Genomic DNA, 19103 nt, shown 5'->3' with positions numbered 1-19103 from the left:
CATGAGTACATCTTGGACTCATATCTGTGGGAACACCCCCCCCCCCCCCCCCCACTGATGCTTTTTCTGTGCACGGATTTGCATTGGGCACGTTTGAGCATGAGACAGGTTGTACTTATGTGTACTCCGCGCACTCTGCAGACTGCCCTTGTATTAAGATGTAGCGTCACCCTCAGGGGGGGAGTGCCGAGATTGCAAAATAAAAGCTGACCTGGATAATTGCTGCCGAGTCTGGCGGATGAAGGTCAATTCCAGCACGGAAACTGGGACAATCATGCTAGTGGAAAATATAGTCAACATGGTTTTAGATATCACTTTTAATTAAAAAGGACAAACACGATGTGAGACTACCAGTTTTCCTTCAAACATGGGAGCTCCTCATCCCTCACCATCTAATGGGGTCCAATGAGAGGGTTGGACCAAAAATTAAGTTTCTATCTAAAATAGTAGATGATGTGCATCAGGCTGGTGTATAATTTTGCTTTTAATCCAGAGACACACCATAAGTAAAAGGTTTGCAGTCGTTTATTGAATAATATTTCATTCCACCCATTCAGCACATGAGACAGTATAAATGTCATCCATTGGACAAATTGTAAATACAAAACAAATAAAATACTCTACTTTTTAAAACGTCAGATGAATGTTTTGGCCGTTCGCGCCATTATCTGGAAAATTTCACATCTTAAATCCATTTAAACATTACGGTGACATTTTTACGTTTTTCACGCAGGAGGTTTACCAGTTGATTAATAATTGAAAAGTGCGGATGTTACCATTTCCACACTTTTGTGTGATATTAAAGCACCCTCTGTCAAGGGTTTCAGGTTCATGGACCCGCTATTTCGCAGATTTTTTATTTTTATTTTTTTGGTCCAGTTTGACCAAACACTTAATATTTGGCATGAGTTTTTTTCCCCACTAAATAGAAGCAAATGGTGTAATTTGAGACAGTGTGTTTGAAAATCTAAAAACAAAAACAAGTAGTTATTGAATCTCATCCTCTGGAATCGTGCTTTTTACACCTACACACAGCGATGGCTGTAGGTTGATTTTATAATGTTCACCTTTGAACCTGATTGATGTATACTGTGAGACACAAACGTTTTTTTTTAGTTCTGAAAAATTGGGATTTGCTCACTGTCGACACAGAGGGATTGGTACGCTGTTACACTGTCCAATATTTATGCATAATTCAATTATGGAGGTGGGTTTCTTGTATACCGTATAAAAGCATTTAAACTGTACTACTTTACTTACTGGACAGCAAATGATTGAGATCCTCCACTGACTCATACGTGTTGCTCAATATTTCAGGTTTGAATGCGTCCTCTATGCCGGGGATGATCTCATAGGTGTCATCACGAGAAAAGCAGCCACCGAAGGCTTCGGTGTGTATGTCAGCATACACTGGGTTAGTAAGGTGATGCGGTGTGTGTGATGTGGTTTCTATGCATGTAGTGTGAGGTCTACCGGGCCTGCCGGCCAGGAAATAGATGGCATCATCATTCAGGATGTCAGTGCTGTGACTGCTTGAAGGTTTTCTGCATGGGTTTGATGATGATGGCCCCCTGGTGGTTTTTGGAGATAATCTCGGTCCAGATGTGAGATCCGCAAAGACAGGCAGAGAGTACGAAGGTGCAGACACAGGACGCCACTTTCTGGGGTTCTGATCCAGCGTGGTGCACCCTACAAGTCTCCTTGCGGTAGCGCTGGGCAAACAGTCCTGATGTATGTGTTGCTGGCTTGCATGACGGTGCATGCTTGGTTTCTTTCTAAGACGAGCATACAGAATCCTGTTGGAGTTATTGGGTGGACTAGTTTCCTGGTATCTGCCCCTCCTTGGAACTGGCGGCACCTCCTGTTTTGGACAATATATCATTAAAGTCTCTCAAAAGTGAAAATAAATGTCATGTTTAGCTTTGTTCTTATGAGCACCCCATAACTGCGGATTCAGATACAATTTGGACTCTTCAATGAACCCAACATGGGTGTTTTTTTTGTTTTTTTTTAGTACAATACATGTAAACCCCATACAGGGAGGTCCCTCGAATTTGAATTTCCTTATTTTTTGCGATGATGACCACACTTACCTCAAGCATCGTTTTGCTCTTCGACAGTAAAGTTGGGTTCTCAGAATTTCTTTCCACTTTCTTCTTGGCTTCGGCATGCCGAATCACATCATACGTTCCGTCTGCAGGTGCCTGCCCGCCCCCCCCAAATTTAAATGTGACTTTTTGGTCCTCAGCATATGCAGCTAAAGTCATGTTAAGTTGAATTGCGTCACACCTCAAAGCACGATGATGTGAGATACTCTCCAAATGGCTCGATGGGGCTCGTCTTGTAGTGCCAGATTAGTTCAGAGACTGTGTTGTGTTCCTCGGTGGCTCCGTGGACAACAAAGAGCCCCGTGTCACTTCGGTTTATCACAAAGTGTCGACAGCGATCGCGGCCTCTGTAACAGTGGTAACATGTTGACTGAAGCCTCAACGGATGTTCATGTTACCCGTAAAGTGATCCGGAGATGAATTTGCTTTTAAAAATTGACATTTGAGTACACTGTACAGTATATCAAAGCTTGAGCTTAATTTGGGGGAATTCAAGTCACATGATTGAACAATCGCTGCTTCCCAAAAAATAAAACATAAAAATCAAGCAGTATATATGCCTGAATGTTTAAAAAAAAAATCTGCGTTTCCAACATCCTCACCTATATGAGAGAATGTATCCGATGGCTTTGTCACTGAGACGGATTAGGAAACAACCTTGGTCCTTTTCTTTGAGGATTTCTTCTGCATCCCTGTCAGAGAACCACCAAAAAAATTAAAAAAAAATGTAATGCAGCTTCAATGATTGAATGAAATTCTCATCATGTTGAATCAGCTCGAGCCTCATGTAACTTTCAATTACGCAAGTGTATTGTTTAGGGCTAAAAACTGTACAAAAGTTGTCTTTAATTCATCTTAGATGAATTCCTATCATACCGGACGTTGGCCAAAACGCAGACTACTGGACTGGTCTCCAGTCAATCGCAAGACACATAAAGTGACAGTCACTCACGCTCACATTTGTCTCACTGAGTGGGAAGGGAACCCATAAGGCATGCATGGAAGTCAGTCGAACCAAAATATTACACCGTGAGTGATCTTAATAGCCGTCCTTTTACACTTAAATAATACTCAAATGGATGACTTTCGTTCAAATCAGAAGAGCGTGAAACAAAAATGCATTTGAAGCGACAGAAATTGGAACACGAGACACATTTGTGGGACTGTAATCTCTTGTTTGAGGACTTACTCTCTGGCGAGGAAGCCCACGAACCAAGTGGGGAAGCAGCCATCTTGAGCGATGTGCGACACTTGAGTCTCGAGGAACCATTTTGAAGACAGTTCAATGAGTTTCCGATGGCAAAGCGATTGTGACGCAGTTTCGATATTCTGTGAAGTACACAGACAAGCAATAACGTGAAGGAATTCTGGATTTCCGCTTTACAACCGTTTTATTAATTCAAAGACATGAAAGTTATGATCCGAATGTACCGTACTAAACAGAGTACGTGTTATTTTTAATCCCTTGTGATAATAATCATCATTTTGCTACCGCTAATTGCTTACCGTTAAAACTCCCTGACATTTCTGTCTGTTCAGAGGACAGACATTTTTTTCATTTATTTTCAAGATTTATGGTTTAAAAAAAAAAAAGGATCTGCGAATGAAATGAAATTCAGGATTTTGATCTCCTATGCCGTAAATTATTTTCACATCAACAAAGACCTCGGGAGATGGTTCTAACCTTGAAGCCAAAGCGCCAGCAGGTTCTGAGGGACTTTAACCATGTAAAACGGCAGCAATTGTCCCGACTGGGTCTCTTTCCTCCAATTCCTAAAACACACAACAAAAGGCAATTACGATTTACTGGAATCACAAAACACTTTTTTTTAAACTTCACCGAATGCATACTCTACCTTTCCCTGATATTAGCACGGGGCGATTTAAATCCAACGTCATCTCAGCGCTCGAGTTCAGTGTGGCACAGCTTGCAAACCTTAAATCAGAAGGAATGTGATGCGACAGTGGGTCTATAGGCGAGTAGCATTTACACTCACACTTATTTTTCCACCCGTGTGCAAAACTGTTGCAGAATGTCCCTCATTTGCATCACAGACAGACACAGGCGGAGTGTCAGGCCTGGTAAGAAACGGAAAGCAAGCGTGTGTGGTTTTTGCACAGGCGTAAGTTGGTTTGTGGTGAGAGAGGTTTGACCTCAAGGCTGACTGCTTACTGGGGCAAACAACACGTGTCATTACCTGAACGTTCATGTTAAAGTGCGAAAGAATGAAAGTCTTTTGTGTGGAAATAACCAAATGTCTTTGACTGTAAATTTGTCTTTGACTGTTAAAAAAAACTACACATTGGGAAAGAGACGTCATCACATTCGCGGCTCTCTGCTCATGTATTCGGTAAAAAAAAAAAAAAAAAAGTCTGATTCACACTGAGTGGAATCATCTGCTCCATCTTCAGTCTTTTTAACTTCATAAGTGATCACAGTCTCGGAAAGTATGATCAGCGTTCCTGTAGACGTGGGGTATGTAGTAGACATTTATGGTCGATATACAATATTACAGTATATTCAATGCATGACTAAGTACCGTATTAATATGGTAACTTGATCTCAGTATCTTATGGCCATCATGTGTTCTAATTATGATTCACTCAGTGCTTCTTTAGAGCTTGTTCCATGTCACCATGGCCTAAACAGTGGTTTATTTATAGCCTATCCATGAATTCAGTCATTTAATGAGATCCAGTACAAAGGCTTCTTTTATATATATATAGATGTAGCACTGAAGATAAAAATAGAAATTGGCAGAACCCTGCTAAATGTTCAGCAACAGTCAGAAGTTCGAAAAAAAATCTAATTCAATGTTTTTTTCACTATTATGAAGAAATGTTGATGGAATTATTTGATAAACAAATAAATGTTGATCAAAACAGAATGTTTCATCATTTTGATTCTTTAACCTTTTGCCCAGATAACAGCTTTGCAGATCTTATTTTGTCAGTCAGCTTTATGATGGCGGATGATGCTTTATGACCCAGAATAACTTTCAGTTCACAGCTGTGCGTTATCAAGAGTAAGTAGTTGGAATTTCTTGATCTCTTAAGAGTTTGAGACTTTGGTGTTCCTCAACTTTTGACTGGTACCGTACATACACTTATACTGTATAAATAATCATTTCTTCCTGGTTTCACACATGTAAAGGAAATTCAAGACATTTTTGCGTCTCAATGTGCTTTTATTACAATCAGTTACATTTAAAAAAACAACATTGTTTTAAAGGATATTGTCGGGCAGTATTTTAATTTGCATGCATCCTAGTTTGTATTTTTTTCTATTGACATTCATGCACTTACAAATACATTAATTGGAAGTTACCCACCAATTAGCCTGCGTAATATTTGAGGAGTATTTTTTCATGAAATACTCACTACTTTGACTCAAGTAATTATTTGGAACTACGTTGAGTACGTCGACTACTCATACCGTTGCTGTAGTGTTGTCAATTGCACCCCAACCTAATATTTATGGCCTCGGCATATATCAATATATTTAATTCAAGCAATTTAACATTTAGTAATAATCTCCAATATGTTTATCAGCACGTTTGAGTTTGGGAGCACAAACTAATCGCGGCAAACAGCGTCACTCAGCGGCAAACTAGTCACTTCCGCATTCCCAAAATAGACTTCAACTCCCATGATGCTTTGCCCTGAAGGCGGCGAGTCATGCGGGTGAAAACAGGAGTGGGCATCCGTTACGCTGCACGAAGAAGAAACTTCGGGGAAAGATGCACGAAGAGGAGGATGGCGTTGAGCCGAACTCCGGCCCTGCTCCTCAGCTAGAAGCCTCCGTCAAGGCGGTCGACGGAGTCGACGTGGAGGTGCCGAAGGAGCACACATCCAAGCTGTGCGGCTTCTTGAGCAAACTGTCCGGCAAGGGGCCCCTGAGGGGGTACAAGCCGCGGTGGTTCGTTTACGATCCAAGGAAATGTTATCTGTATTACTTCAAGAGTCCTCAGGACGCCTTGCCTCTTGGACACATTGAAATAGGCGATGCGTGCTTCAGCTACAACGTGGAAGCCGAAGAGGGACACTTTCAGATCAGCACGGCCGGGAAAGAGTTTCTACTTAAGGTACAGTATCAGCTTTTCGAACAAGCACCCCCCCGCCCCCACACACGCAGACACAGACACACACACACACACACGCGCACACGCGCACTCGGGCGACTTTCTGAGGTGGTGCTGTCATGTCATCCCACTCTTTCCCTTTAGTTTTACACGACTGACACGCCCATTCACACCATGCTCTATTGTCACGATGGGGTTTTAATAGTTAAGTCATATAATGCAATGTATTTGCTCATGTAAGCCTGAGTAGTTTGCTTATTCTCACACACAGGCGCGCACACACTAGAGGTGGCAAAAGTACTGTCCTCTATGTACTCAAAGTAGAAGTACGAGGACGGTATTCGTATCTGATTTAACTCCTTCACTAAAAGTATGTGAACCCTTTGGAATTTCTGAAACTTCAACATAAATTGTTTGCAAAATGTAGTGAGTTTGCATAAACTAATAGCACACACTTGCTTATGTTTTCTTTTTTTTTTTTAATTGAGAAGGACAATGTAAGTGAACCCGTGGATTTAATAACTGGCCTCACCTCCTTTAGCAGCAATATCTATCGTTTCGTAGAGTTGCAGATCAGATGTGCAGAACCAGCATGAATTTTGAATCATTTCCCTTGACAAAACTGTTGCAGTTGAGCAAGATTCCTGGAATGTCTGGTGTGAATAGCTCTCTCTAGGTCGTGCCACAACATCTCATTGAGGTCAGCAGAGTTTAAGAAATTCCAAAAGTCTTCACAAACATTTTCCTGCCAGTGAAAGTGAAAGTAAGATTCAGTTCCTTGGATCGTGTTCTTCCACGTTTCTGCCTGTCCCTGTTTTTTCCCCACCTTATAACCCCTCAAGATCTCACTCAATCACAGTCGCTATCTTTTTTATGAATCTTCATCCATCCAGTAAGTACAGATATCATCTTTCAAAAGTAGGGAGTAAAAAAAGGAAAGGTGATCAGAAAAATGATTACTCAAGTCAAACACAGAGCCACTCGCATGCAGACACGGTCACGGCAGAGTATCTCTTTCGCTTTGCAGGTGGTGACAGGTAGTGGATGATACAATACAATACAATACATGCTGATTTATATAGCGCTTTCACAACAGTGGCAGCTGTAACAAAGCGCTTAACAAAACAGTTAACAAAGTAAAATAATAAACACAACACATAACACAAAACACGGACAGTCGTGCAGTCCTAACCACTTTTCCGTTGACAGTTACGTTTTTCCCCTCAGCTCCGAGTGTCATGTGATTGTCATCGCATGATCCTGTTGAGACTCGCACAGACTGCGTCATCATTTCCAAACAGATGGTGGAGAATGATCAATGTCAAACACATTGCATGGCTTCAGGCGAGGCTGGAGCTTCTGTGCTCATTCCCATAAATGCAAAACTGTAATTCAATGAATGACTAAGAAGGGAAAAAAAAGAAGAGAATCAGTGCAAACACCCCAGCCTTATTTATTTATTTCAATAAAACATTTTCTTTTAATTCACAACAGGTTGCAAATCATCAATCAGTGGGGTTCGAAATTTGTTTTGGGCTATTTTCAGAGAATGTGCAAATAAATGTTTCCTATTTAGAAAAATAAAAAATGTAACTGTGAGCAACATTCGGATGGAACCCAGCAGTTCCAAATCTTTTTGCATGCGCTGCACCACTTGAAATATTTTATACATGCTCTTATAATTAATACCATGGGTTTATCCTTTGACTTAAACAGCACAATTATACACATTTTTACTTTAAAAAAATAACTTGATATATAATATGCTTGGAAAAATAAACGAAAGAACGCACAGCACAAGAGCAAGACCATGATTTTGGAAAAAAAATATAGAAATGCACTAAAAGACCTTAAATTACAGGTTTGGGGGGGGGTAATTTTTAATGTGGATTTAAAAGCATTCCACTTACAGCTAACTTCAGTTCTGTCGGCAACCTATTCCATTTGCAGCATGACAACTAAATGCTGCTGCATCGTGTTTGCTTGGAACTCTATGCTCCACTAATTGCCCCAAATCTCCTGACCTCAGAACCCGACTGGGTTTATATTCCATCAGCATTTATTTCACGTATTGAGGACCTAAGGCGATCAGTGATTTTTGGAACAGTAGTCTCATTTTAAAATTTATTGTACAGCTGATTGGGAGCCAGTGTAAGTATTTTGAACTGGAGTAATATGTTCTGATCTCTTTGTTCTGGGAAGAATCTGAGCTGCAGCTGTTTGATGCTCTTCTTAGGCAGTTAAGTAAGGTCTAACTTGGTTCTCAGTCCGATGCAGTTCAGCAAATGGTGCAGGTTGGGCGTCCATCTTAAAAGGGTTTGTGTGTGTGCTTGCACCCCCAGGCCCCCAGCAAGCAGGTGATGCACTCCTGGCTGCAGCAGCTCCAACAGAAGCGTTGGGAGTTCAGCAACTCACGAGGCTACGGGCAGAGGGACAGCTGGAGCTCGCCCACGTTAGCCTACCCGATCAGTGGGCTTGTAGCCGAAGACAATGGTACGAAGGTACACACACACACACACACACACACACACACACACAGTCTGATGGGTTGATATTTGCACATTGTTATCATAAAGGTTATCTTAATCTTAATCTTAATTACTTTGTTGCCAGTCTGCAAAGGCAATGCAGAAACCCCAGAAAAAAAGCTAATGTACTTTTATTTATGAATGCAAAGGAACTAAGGTGGAATTGAAAACATAGTGCTTTTTTTTTTTGTCGAGTCTAACAATATGCACGACAGCTTTGAATACTTAGTTTTTGTCTGTTATTTGGCACAGTTTGGCACCTGTGGTTGAAAGGCTTTAATGAAACATTTTCAGCCCTAAAAATCCTTGGCATGTGTTTGTTTTTTTTCTCTCCAGTGCACTGTGATGATAAGGGTGGGGGGGGGGGGGGGGATAAGACCCACGAGGTCAGTCAAACATTCAATGAAGTCTGCCGCCAACTGCTGCAAATTGTTAAACATTCCAAGTTTTTGGGACTGAATACTTCATATTTTGGAGACAATTAATGAAAAAAGTATGCAAGTTCAGTAATTTGTCATTTTATTGCAATTGTTTCAATAGTTTTCAAATGATAAAGTGGTGCCTGCTTTACACACTGTCACGACACATGAGATTAGATTAGTTTGGACAGGCTAGCCTCGTGCATCCATCCATCCATTTTCCTTTCGCTTATCCTCATAAAGAGTCGCGGGGGGTGCTGGAGCCTATCCAGCCGTCTTCGGGCAGTTGGCGGAGTGCACCCTGAACCGGTTGCCGGCCAATCGCAGGGCACACATAGACAAACAACCATTCATGCTCACAATCACACCTCGGGACAATTTTGACTGTTCCATTAACTTGCCGTGCATGTTTTTGGAATGTGGGAGGAAACCGGAGTACCCGGAGAAAACTGACCAAGGCAAGGGGAGAACATGCAAAGTCCACACAGGAAGGCTGGAGCCGGAATCGAACCCTGCACCTCTGCACTGTGAGGCCGACGTGCTAACCAGTCGCCCACCGGGCCACCTCTCACACGTGCATGTTGCAATTTTGACTTGTCAGCCCCGCAGTTACTGTGTCTCCCTTGTTGTTAACTGATTGTGTCCCTTGTTGGCTAAGAAAAGCAACATAATTTTTGTGTATGTCTGCGTGTGTGTGTGTGTGTGTGTGTGTGTGTGTGTGTGTGTGTGTGTGTGTGTGTGTGACTCATCAGTCTAATCTGTTCCAAAGCGCTGAGCAAAGAATTGGTACACATGCTCAATTTGGCGAGCTCTAGCCGTATGAAAAATCCGGTCCTAACAAAATAACAACGGTCACCACTTGGACTGCTGAAAACGGCGTTCATATATTCGAATGAATGAACTGTAATGCATCATAGTGAGAGCTGTTTCTGATATTTTGCTCATCTTATTTGTAGATATCAGAATGGGGGGGGGGGGTTAAAAACCATTTAACAGTACCGTATGATATTATGACTGTGAATTCCAGATGCGTTCCTCTTCGAGAAGCTCAGCGACAGCATGGAGAAGGTCCGCAGTGACTTTGCCTTGGAGTCTGAGACTGAAGGCGGTGGAACGGTTGGCATCCAATCGGCGAGAGGGACGTCCAATTTCTCGCTCAAGAATTTTGGTACAGAGCTCAGGTTGGTCCTTTTTTGTCGAATGTTTCAACACTATATGGCAGTCGCCTACCACAGCCCTGCTCCATTGCAGATTTTCCTGTGGAACTCACCGACAGCAGATGTCTATTGAAAGCTTAGAGAGCATTTTTTTTTTTTTTTGGTATTCAACTACATTGACAATATTTTTCCAAAGTGTGCTTTAATCATGTGTTTTAAAAATGTGTGGATCTGAAGATGATTAATCCGGTCACGCTTTAAATACATCACGTCAATCCCGAGTCCCTGCTGAACAGGCAAAACAAGTTCTGGTGTGAAGAGGGAAGGCATTGCCCCCCTCGCTTCTTTTTAAGGTGGATTGCGTCTTGCAAGAGAGGAAATTGTTACACTCCCTTGCTGTTATCGGACACTGAAGTGAATAGTTCCCCTTCTGTGGCAAACAACATGATTCAACACTCAAATGACAGCGATCTGACATGCGAAGTGCCACATTTGTGCCGTCAAAAAAAAAATAAACCTTGTCTGTCACGATGTATCTTGTGGCGTTTTTCCGCAACAAGCGACTCCCAATGTCGAACTTTTATTGAATCACATGACCTCACAGTGTTTTCTTTGTCAGGAATGAGTCAGGCAAAGCTGACTAGGTTGTGTCCCTTTAGGAACTCCATGTCATATCTGCGACCGGGTCGGGGAGGCGAGAGCAGACGCAGTGTGTTTTACACCGGCAACAACAGCAGTGCAGATGATTGGGAGCTGGTGGACGCTCCACCCAAAGACTTCCCCGAACACAAACCTCATCCAGACACTCACAGACGTACGTCCACAGCCTCTTACCTCACTACGCTACCTCTCTTTGCCTATGCTTCTTGTTTTCATAAAGTCAATTGAATGAAAAAAAAAAGAGCCTCGACATCTTGTCTCTCAGATTCCTTTGGATCGGCGATTGAGTTTGTGCGCAACTCGTCAAGGCCCAAGAGGCCTCTCCTCCGTGACATGATGGGCGCCGGGAAGTTTGGCCGCAACGCGGCCGAGATCCGCAGTGCAGAGAGCTCCCCGGTGGAGTTTAACGGGAAGTTTTTGGAGATGCAACTTCGTCTCCAAAGCCAGCAGGAGGAAGTGTGTCGCATGCAACAGGAACAAGCCAAACTCAAGGAGGAGCTGGTCAGTCAGAAGGTTAGAAAGGATGAAATCAACCTTGATTCACTGATGCAGAGCTCGTTTGTGGTTGAGACTTTTTTTTTTTAATGCGGGGGTGGGGCAGGTGTAAGCATCCATCCATCCAGTCTGCTCAGGGCTGCAGGGGAGCTGGTGGCATGACCCAAGCAGACTATCTGGCCCTGCTTGCGAAGTGCAAGAACAGGAAGTTTCTGGTGCCTTTTTCCACTAGTTCAGTCCGAGGTTACAGCTAAAACTAAAATTGAAAAACATTTTCATTGACAAAATAATATAAGAACAAAAATGCTTTTCAACAAAAACTGAAACTACATCTTACATTTGTAAAACTGGTTCTAACTGAAGCGAAAAAGTTCCTAGTTTCCGTTTTTGTCAGTTCATACAGCTTTCAGGTGTTTTTCCCCCCAATGTATTTATTTCAGTCTTGCTGTATTTCTGTACAGAAGAAGGAAGATCAAAGAGTCATTTGAGAATTGCCTCTTTTTTTATGCAATACTTTGTGACCTTTTTTTTCTTGCACACAAGAAGAACTCCATATTTTAAAACAAAATAAAATGAACACTAAAACTAAAAAGGAAACTCAAATAAAGCATTGAAAAATAGAAACTAAGAAAAAAACGACAAACCTGATCTAAAAGCTAATTAAAGCTCACAGCATTAAAAAGAAAGTGTAAAAACGAAATAAAACGAACTGTAATGACAAATCCCAAACTATTGTAATGCTGGTTTGGATGCAAAATAGGCCACAGCTTGGAAATATGTATTTCTCACTATTTAACTCATTCTACATACACATACATATACACACACACAGAGTGGCTGCCTTTACAGCAGCTCCTCTACTTTTTGTCCTTCTACTTTCTTCCTTTCATAACTTTGCTGCTGAAAATTGGGAATTTTTCCATTGCGAGACGAATAAAGGTTTTCTTATTCTTATCTTCACATTCCACCAGTATTTCTTGTACTTTTAATTTCACATTTGATGTGGCTTCTATGACGAGACCCCACATAATTTTCACGTTTGTCACCGTTGTTACCTGATATTCCGTTAATCAAATAAAATGTATTCATTCAATCAGGAGCTGGTGAGACTATTGCAGCAGACCTTAAGAACATCCCAGAGCGATCGCCAGCCAGCACATCGTCCACTGCCGCCTTCCGATATATCGTCCGCCGAGTCCATTCAGACTCACCACCGAGAAGTAAGCCCGGAGGAGTTTGCACGTTTAGAGGCCCATGTTGAGGAACGAGATGGACAGATCCAGTCCCTGTGCGGCCATATGGAGCGTTTGGCCTTGGAGAAGGAAAGCCTCCAGCAAGAGCTGAAGGGTCTGAAAATCAAGGTTGGGGAGATAAACGACCAGCTCGGCATGCTAATGGAGACCATTCAGGCCAAAGATGAAGTCATCATGAAACTGTCGCAGCAGAGCTCTGAGCTGAGCGGGACTCCAAATGACGGTTCACCGCCTCCCAGAGAAGACCAACAGGAACTGGACATCCTCAAGGTACCGCAGTCCACACAAGACTGCTCAGCTGTCCTCAATGTTTTTTGGGCCATGGTTCGGTTTCACAAAAAGTCATCTTTTTCTCATGTAAAATGGATGTCGTGGCACAATAAAGGTGAGGTTTATCTTCTCCTTTCTTGATTTGATCTTATGATGCATTTCACTTTCAGGACAGTCTTCAAGGGTATAAAACCCAAAACAAATTTCTAAACAAAGAGATCCTGGAACTGACAGTGTTGCGCCGAAATGCTGAAAGTCGTGAGAAAGCCTTGGAGGCAAAGGTACAGTACAGTACTTGTGGGTGTATTGCTACGAAAAGAAACAGGAAGTCTGAATCATTCTTAGGGGAAGTCCAGTATGACTTATTCTTTTCTTTTTTTTTAAAACTGTGTAGTACACAGCCCTGGAAGCCAAGCTGTGTCAGGTGGAGAGTAAATATCTGGTGCTGCTACAAGAAGTGAAGAACCCAGTGTGCTCATCTTCGGAGCCGAGTCCTGCTGGGGAGGTCATCTCCCGATTGTTGGAGGACGCTCTACAGTCGGAGAGCCCCGAGCAGGAAGAGAACCATGTCTTTAGACCCAACACTGTCAGGTATCAAATAGACAGACATTTGAGTGCTCCCACACAATACATAATAAAGTCAGCCGTAGTTTTTTTTTACCTTTATTTTACACATAATTAAGTCTCACTACAAGCTGTGTAAATATGGTCTCACGTTGCCCACTCATAAATAATGTAAAACATGTCATTTAGTAAAACACAAACATTCTAGTCACCTGACCTCTGAAATGAGAAGGGCGGGGGGTTGTCTGCTATGCCCATATTTGGACTTCCTGATTTCTAAGCGTCGCCTGCGGCATCTCGTCAGTGGCCAGGGTGAGTTTTAGTGTATCTCTGTCACTGTATGTTTCAATCAATTATAGAACAAATATTTTTCCCCCTTGGTCTCCCAACTGAAATTGTACGAGAAGTGGGAATAATATGGTGTCCCGTTTGTGGATTAAACTGAGGTGGAAATGAAGGAATGATTTTAGACATATAATGTGTGTGCATGCTGCGCGCCAGCGTCAGATCAATGTGCAGTTGCTCAGCTTAAAGGGAAAATTGAAGCTCACCAAAATCTCAATTCACCAATTCAGGAAATTAGAATTCTACATAAGAAAGCCCGATAAGAATTGTCTTTAATATCAAAATTAGGAAAGAATTCTGACACATTCTAATTGATTTGTAAGATTCGCAAAGTTACGGGTACCATCATTTTTGTCCAACCCTGTTTCACGAATTTATGAATTTTTTATTTCACAATTCAAAAGCATTGTGTGATTTTCATTGGTTAAGTTTCATAAAATGTTCATTTATTAGTACTTTTCTCAGATTCACTGCGGTTGTGACCAGTGTGGTGTTTTTCTTCAATGAACAGAGTTTTCCCAACAATTTTGTCCATGTGTGTAGATATTTAATCTAACAAGTCCTAAACCTGGCTGGTGTCACGTATCCCACCTCAAATTAAGGCCACATGTCCTTTGTGATGTCATCAACAGCGAGTATGACGTGTACGGTTTCAAGACGTTGCCCGAGGAAGAGGAAGAGGAGGAGCGCCTCGTTGCCAAAGTGAGAGCCTTGGAGCTCAAGTCCCTCTCCATGACGGATCAGGAGGTGTCTGTCGGCGTCAAGTGGGAGAACTATCTGGCTGGCACCATGAACCGGAACTTGGTTCGCTCCCCCGAGCTCAAAACGCTGATCCGCTGCGGTATTCCCCACGAGCATCGCTCTCAGTTGTGGCGCTGGTGCGTCTCCCTCCACGTCAAGAAGTTCCGGGAGCACTTGGCGGCCGATTATTATGAAACGTTACTGAACGTGGCCCGGGACAAACCCAACCCTGCTTCGAAGCAGATTGAGCTGGATTTATTGCGAACTTTACCCAACAACAAGCACTACTCTTCTCCCTGTGCGATCGGCATCCAGAAGCTCAGGAATGTTCTGGTGGCTTTCTCCTGGAGAAATCCGGATATCGGCTACTGCCAGGGACTAAACAGGTAGTTAAGTCCTTCTGTCTCAGCTCAGATGGAGGGGGACTACTTATGATTTTTTTTTTAACCCTTTCAGGACAGCGGTTACTACAGTGGACAGCTTATTATCATGTTACCAGGTTACATCAGGGGTGTCAAACATACGGACCGCGGGCCGGAACCGGGCCCCAAGGAGGTTCGATCAGGCCCGCAGGATCATTTAAAAGTGAAAAAAAATGCATAAAAGACATGGAATGAATTTTTTTATAAGGTGCAATTCATGGAGTATTCGCTAGGGGACACAGTTTTGATCAGAGTAGAAGACAACGGCAATCTCAGTCTGTCACTGAGACAGACCCAGCACAGCAGATGCTGTCAAGGACATGTGAATACTTTATTCTTAACACATTTAATAGCACTCTCCTTCGTTTGTAGGGTGTAGGCAGTGATTAAATTTAGATTTTATATGCACATGTGTAAATGGTTTAAAAATTCCCACAATGTGAAATGAGTTTGACACCCCTGGGTTACAGTGTGCAGGAAAGGGTTAATACTAATGTACATCTACTTCACTTGGTCTACTGGTGATAAACAAACATGCGGAGGACATACCTGTACGTTTCTTCTATTTTTAGTTGGACGTTTTCACGGCACTGTAACTGAAATTCTCTGCTGATTTGCAATACAAGTAACATAGCCTATAGGAGGTTAGTTAACTTATAGATGCCCGAAGAGGCAAAAGAGAAGTTTCTGAGTTTTGACATGTGACACAATATTTATGTACTTCCCGTATTTTGCAGCCGATCTATACTTTTCACCCTCAAACTACCCATTTTAAGCATGTCATGTTTGATCCAAATGGTAATGTGCGGGGGGTTTTTTTCTTCATTAGATTGGCAGCTATTGCGTTGCTGTATTTGGACCAAGAAGATGCCTTTTGGAGCCTCATAGCCATCGTGGAAGTGTTCATGCCGAGAGATTACTACACCAAGACTCTGCTCGGCTCGCAGGTACACAAACATGCGGGTGTGTCGTGAGTTTACGAGCGGGCAAGTCAAGTCCAAAACATCCGGAATAAAAATGTATTTTATGCAGCAAATGGATGGATATACAGTATATCTATCTATCTATCTATCGATCTATCCATCTATCTATACATCTCTCTCTCTCTCTCTCTATATATATATATATGTACAGTATATATATATATATATATATATATATATATATATAGAGAGAGAGAGAGAGACAGAGAGAGACAGAGACACACTTTTCAAACTTGCGCAGCCCTAACTAAATCTTCTGCGCAGGTGGACCAGCGTGTGTTCAAGGACTTGATGAGCGAGAAGCTGCCGCGACTCCACGCCCACTTTGAGCAGCACAAGGTGGACTTCTCGCTCATCACTTTCAACTGGTTCCTGGTGGTGTTTGTGGACAGCGTGGTCAGCGACATCCTCTTCAAGATCTGGGACGCCTTCCTCTACGAAGGTCCAAAGGTCAGATGGTCCACCAAATTCTGGGCAGACTGTTAGGTGGAGTATCCTCATAGCATTCATGCCCCCTCCCATGCTTCCTTTTCACGCTTGGGGAAGAATATTGATTTAAAGAGGAGATGACTGCTGTTGTGGTTTGTGGTCAGTTATGTTGAGAACAAGTATCGCATTTAAATTCACGTCATCGGTATAAGAATGACTTCTGCCAGTTGTCTTGTTGAATTTATTTGCCAACTTTCCTCGACAGATTATATTTCGCTTCGCCCTTGCTCTCTTCAAATACAAGGAGGAGGAGTTTTTGAAGTTGCAGGATTCCACCACCATCTTCAAATATCTCCGTTATTTCACTCGCACAATCCTTGATTCCAGGTAAGGGAAAACTCCAGCTGTCACTCTGACTGGAATTTGCTGTGTAAATGAAGCCATTATAGACTTTTTTTAAATGCACGTACTGGGTGATGCTACAATATCTGCTAGCAACTCAAGATGAAAAAAAATCTGTCTATAAATACAGGTAACATTTTTTTTTTTTTTTTTTTTTTCGTTTTAGGAAGCTAATGAACATCGCTTTCGTGGACATGAACCCGTTCCCGATGAGGCAGATCCACAACCGGCGTTCCTTCCACCTGGAGAAGGTCCGCCTGGAGCTGACCGAGCTGGAGGCCATCAGGCAGACTTTCCTGCGGGAGAGGGAGACGTCTCAGGACGGACGCAGCTTCGTCAGCGACGACGAAGAGGACAACTGAAAACCGTCTGGTCGGATGTGGTACAGGACAGGAATGTGCTTTGACACAGTTTGCGTTTCATTGTTGCTGGACCAATCAACTTGTGGACCAAAATATCGTAGCCTATCAGTATTCCTGCCTTTTTTCCTTTTTTATGTTTTACATCGCTCTTGTGTCTTTACAAGACAACTTGTCTTAAGGTGGCTGTCCAAATCGTTTTTTTCTTTCATTTGTGGCTGTAACATTTTATAAGTACATGTGCATCTCAATCAATTAGTCAATTGTGGAAAATGCCATTTTAGTGCATTTCAAAAAGTAAAACCATTATATAGATTCACTGCACACGGAATGAAATATTTTATGATTCTATTTCGAATTTTGATCATTAATAGCTTACAGCAAGCCAAAACTCACAATCCAAATTTCAACTATGTAATATTCCGTTTTTTTGGGCCCCTTCTGAAAAGTATTTCTGATTTTCACTTTTGAACACCTAAAATAAACGTTTCTATGATATTCGAATTAATTAAGAATGTGTATGTATTAAATTTTGAAGGTTGATGTCATGACCACACAGCATGACACGCTACATTTGCACCTAAATACCACTTCGCCTGTTTTGCTTAACTATTGTCAATTTTGATTGAAAATGTATTTGATTCTGGTGCACACAACTCTTTGATTGTTTTATCCCAATATGTTTTTTATTTTTATATGACTTTTTTTAAAAATAAGTTGACCCCTCAGAAAAATCAAGTTTGGTATTTTGTGACCAGGTCACACACCTGATATGTGTGTGGAGCGTTTCTGGCACGCTTGAACCGATTTTAATTTAATTAACTTACTTTACATCAAAATACTGTTTGATGACGATCTGTTTAAACGGAAAAACATGTTTGGGCCAGGACACCTGATTTATGTTGATTGTTTTGCCAGTGCTTCCTGGACTTCAGTGCTTTTTCCTTTCATCAACTTGAACATTTTTACTCGTGTTACAAAACTGTCTTAATCCCCCCTCCCAAAACCCCCCCAACACATTACCCCTTATTTCCAACCATTTCTAGCTGGACGATAGTAGCTGCTGGGACTGTTTTTTTTTGGGGGGGGGGGGGTCCACTCTTGCTGATGTAGTTTCATTCCATGTTCGCAGGGTGGCAGTGCGGTGTCTGTAGTTTCATTCCATGTCCGCAAGCAAGATAGCAGTGCAGAGTTTCTGTTCTGTCTTGCATTCTGTTTTATTTTTAAGCTGTTTACCTGTTTTTTCGGTTTCAGATGAAAACGTTGTTTTGTGGCTGAAGGCATTTAGTGGCACATTTCTTCTTTTGAGAGGATTTTACTTTTTGATCCGAACACCGCGCTATTACGTTTGAAAGAAACAAATGTGGGTTTGTTTGGTCCTATGAATAAGATGCCAACAGGTGTCTCCTCACTTGGCTTCTGTTTATGCTGACGTATTGTTCCGATAGCCATTTTTTTGAACGGGAAATGCTGTTAGATTTCCTTGCTGTCTCTTATTTTTATGATGTCCGCCAGACTAATGTGACATTGTTTTTGGTTTGAATTTCAAACTCACGGAAATGAAAAGGATGAGAGCAGGGCTCCCAAAACATTTTCCAAGAAAGAGGTTACATTGCGTGATATTTTTCCCCCCAGCATTTGCCACTTTACAAAGACTAAGATCAATTCCAATACATGTTTTTCCCTTTCTGTTGCTCTTTTTTTTGTCAGCATTCTATTGCACACTTGCGAATACAGTTCCCTTCACCTGTTTATTGTTGCAGTACGAAAGGTACGTCGCAGTTTGTCATTCTGTTCAAGACATGGTAATGAATAAAATTCAAATGACTGATTGTGTTGTGAGTAAAAGCGGTCATATTGCTGCGATAGCACGCTTCCTCTCGTGG

The 19103-nt window shown here is 42.0% G+C and overlaps 2 protein-coding genes across 4 annotated transcripts; one reads left to right on the top strand and one right to left on the bottom strand.

Moving 5' to 3' along the window:
* Positions 1-507: 507 nt before the first annotated feature.
* Positions 508-4083, bottom strand: LOC147206402 (uncharacterized). The gene is made up of 7 exons (XM_086108189.1): positions 3965-4083; positions 3793-3881; positions 3298-3437; positions 2711-2800; positions 2290-2455; positions 2094-2204; positions 508-1861 (listed from the first exon to the last, which is right to left on the bottom strand). The coding sequence occupies exons 1-7, from the start codon at positions 4005-4007 to the stop codon at positions 1253-1255; spliced, it is 1248 nt and encodes a 415-aa protein (XP_085964315.1). The 5' UTR covers positions 4008-4083; the 3' UTR covers positions 508-1252.
* Positions 4084-5800: 1717 nt separating this feature from the next.
* tbc1d2b (TBC1 domain family, member 2B) lies at positions 5801-19049 on the top strand. Of its 3 annotated transcripts, XM_086109665.1 has the most exons (14): positions 5801-6193; positions 8533-8683; positions 10165-10318; positions 10954-11108; positions 11220-11467; positions 12547-12810; positions 12895-12972; positions 13143-13253; positions 13367-13563; positions 14514-15008; positions 15874-15991; positions 16292-16477; positions 16722-16843; positions 17025-19049. In XM_086109665.1, exons 1-14 carry the CDS (start codon positions 5849-5851, stop codon positions 17218-17220), a joined length of 2820 nt encoding a protein of 939 aa, XP_085965791.1. In that variant the 5' UTR covers positions 5801-5848; the 3' UTR covers positions 17221-19049. The 3 variants fall into 3 exon arrangements, with proteins under 3 accessions (XP_085965791.1, XP_085965790.1, XP_085965792.1); XM_086109664.1 differs by having other exon boundaries at positions 12547-12972; XM_086109666.1 differs by lacking the exons at positions 5801-6193; positions 8533-8683 and adding an exon at positions 9105-9664 and having other exon boundaries at positions 12547-12972.
* The last annotated feature ends 54 nt before the right edge of the window (positions 19050-19103 follow it).

This window comes from Hippocampus guttulatus, chromosome 4 (assembly GCF_054856545.1).
Source record: "Hippocampus guttulatus isolate MCC_2025c chromosome 4, RoL_Hgut_1.0, whole genome shotgun sequence".
Classification (NCBI taxonomy): Eukaryota; Metazoa; Chordata; class Actinopteri; order Syngnathiformes; family Syngnathidae; genus Hippocampus; species Hippocampus guttulatus.
Note: the sequence above shows the minus strand (reverse complement) of the source record. Positions and strands in the feature narration are given on the sequence as shown.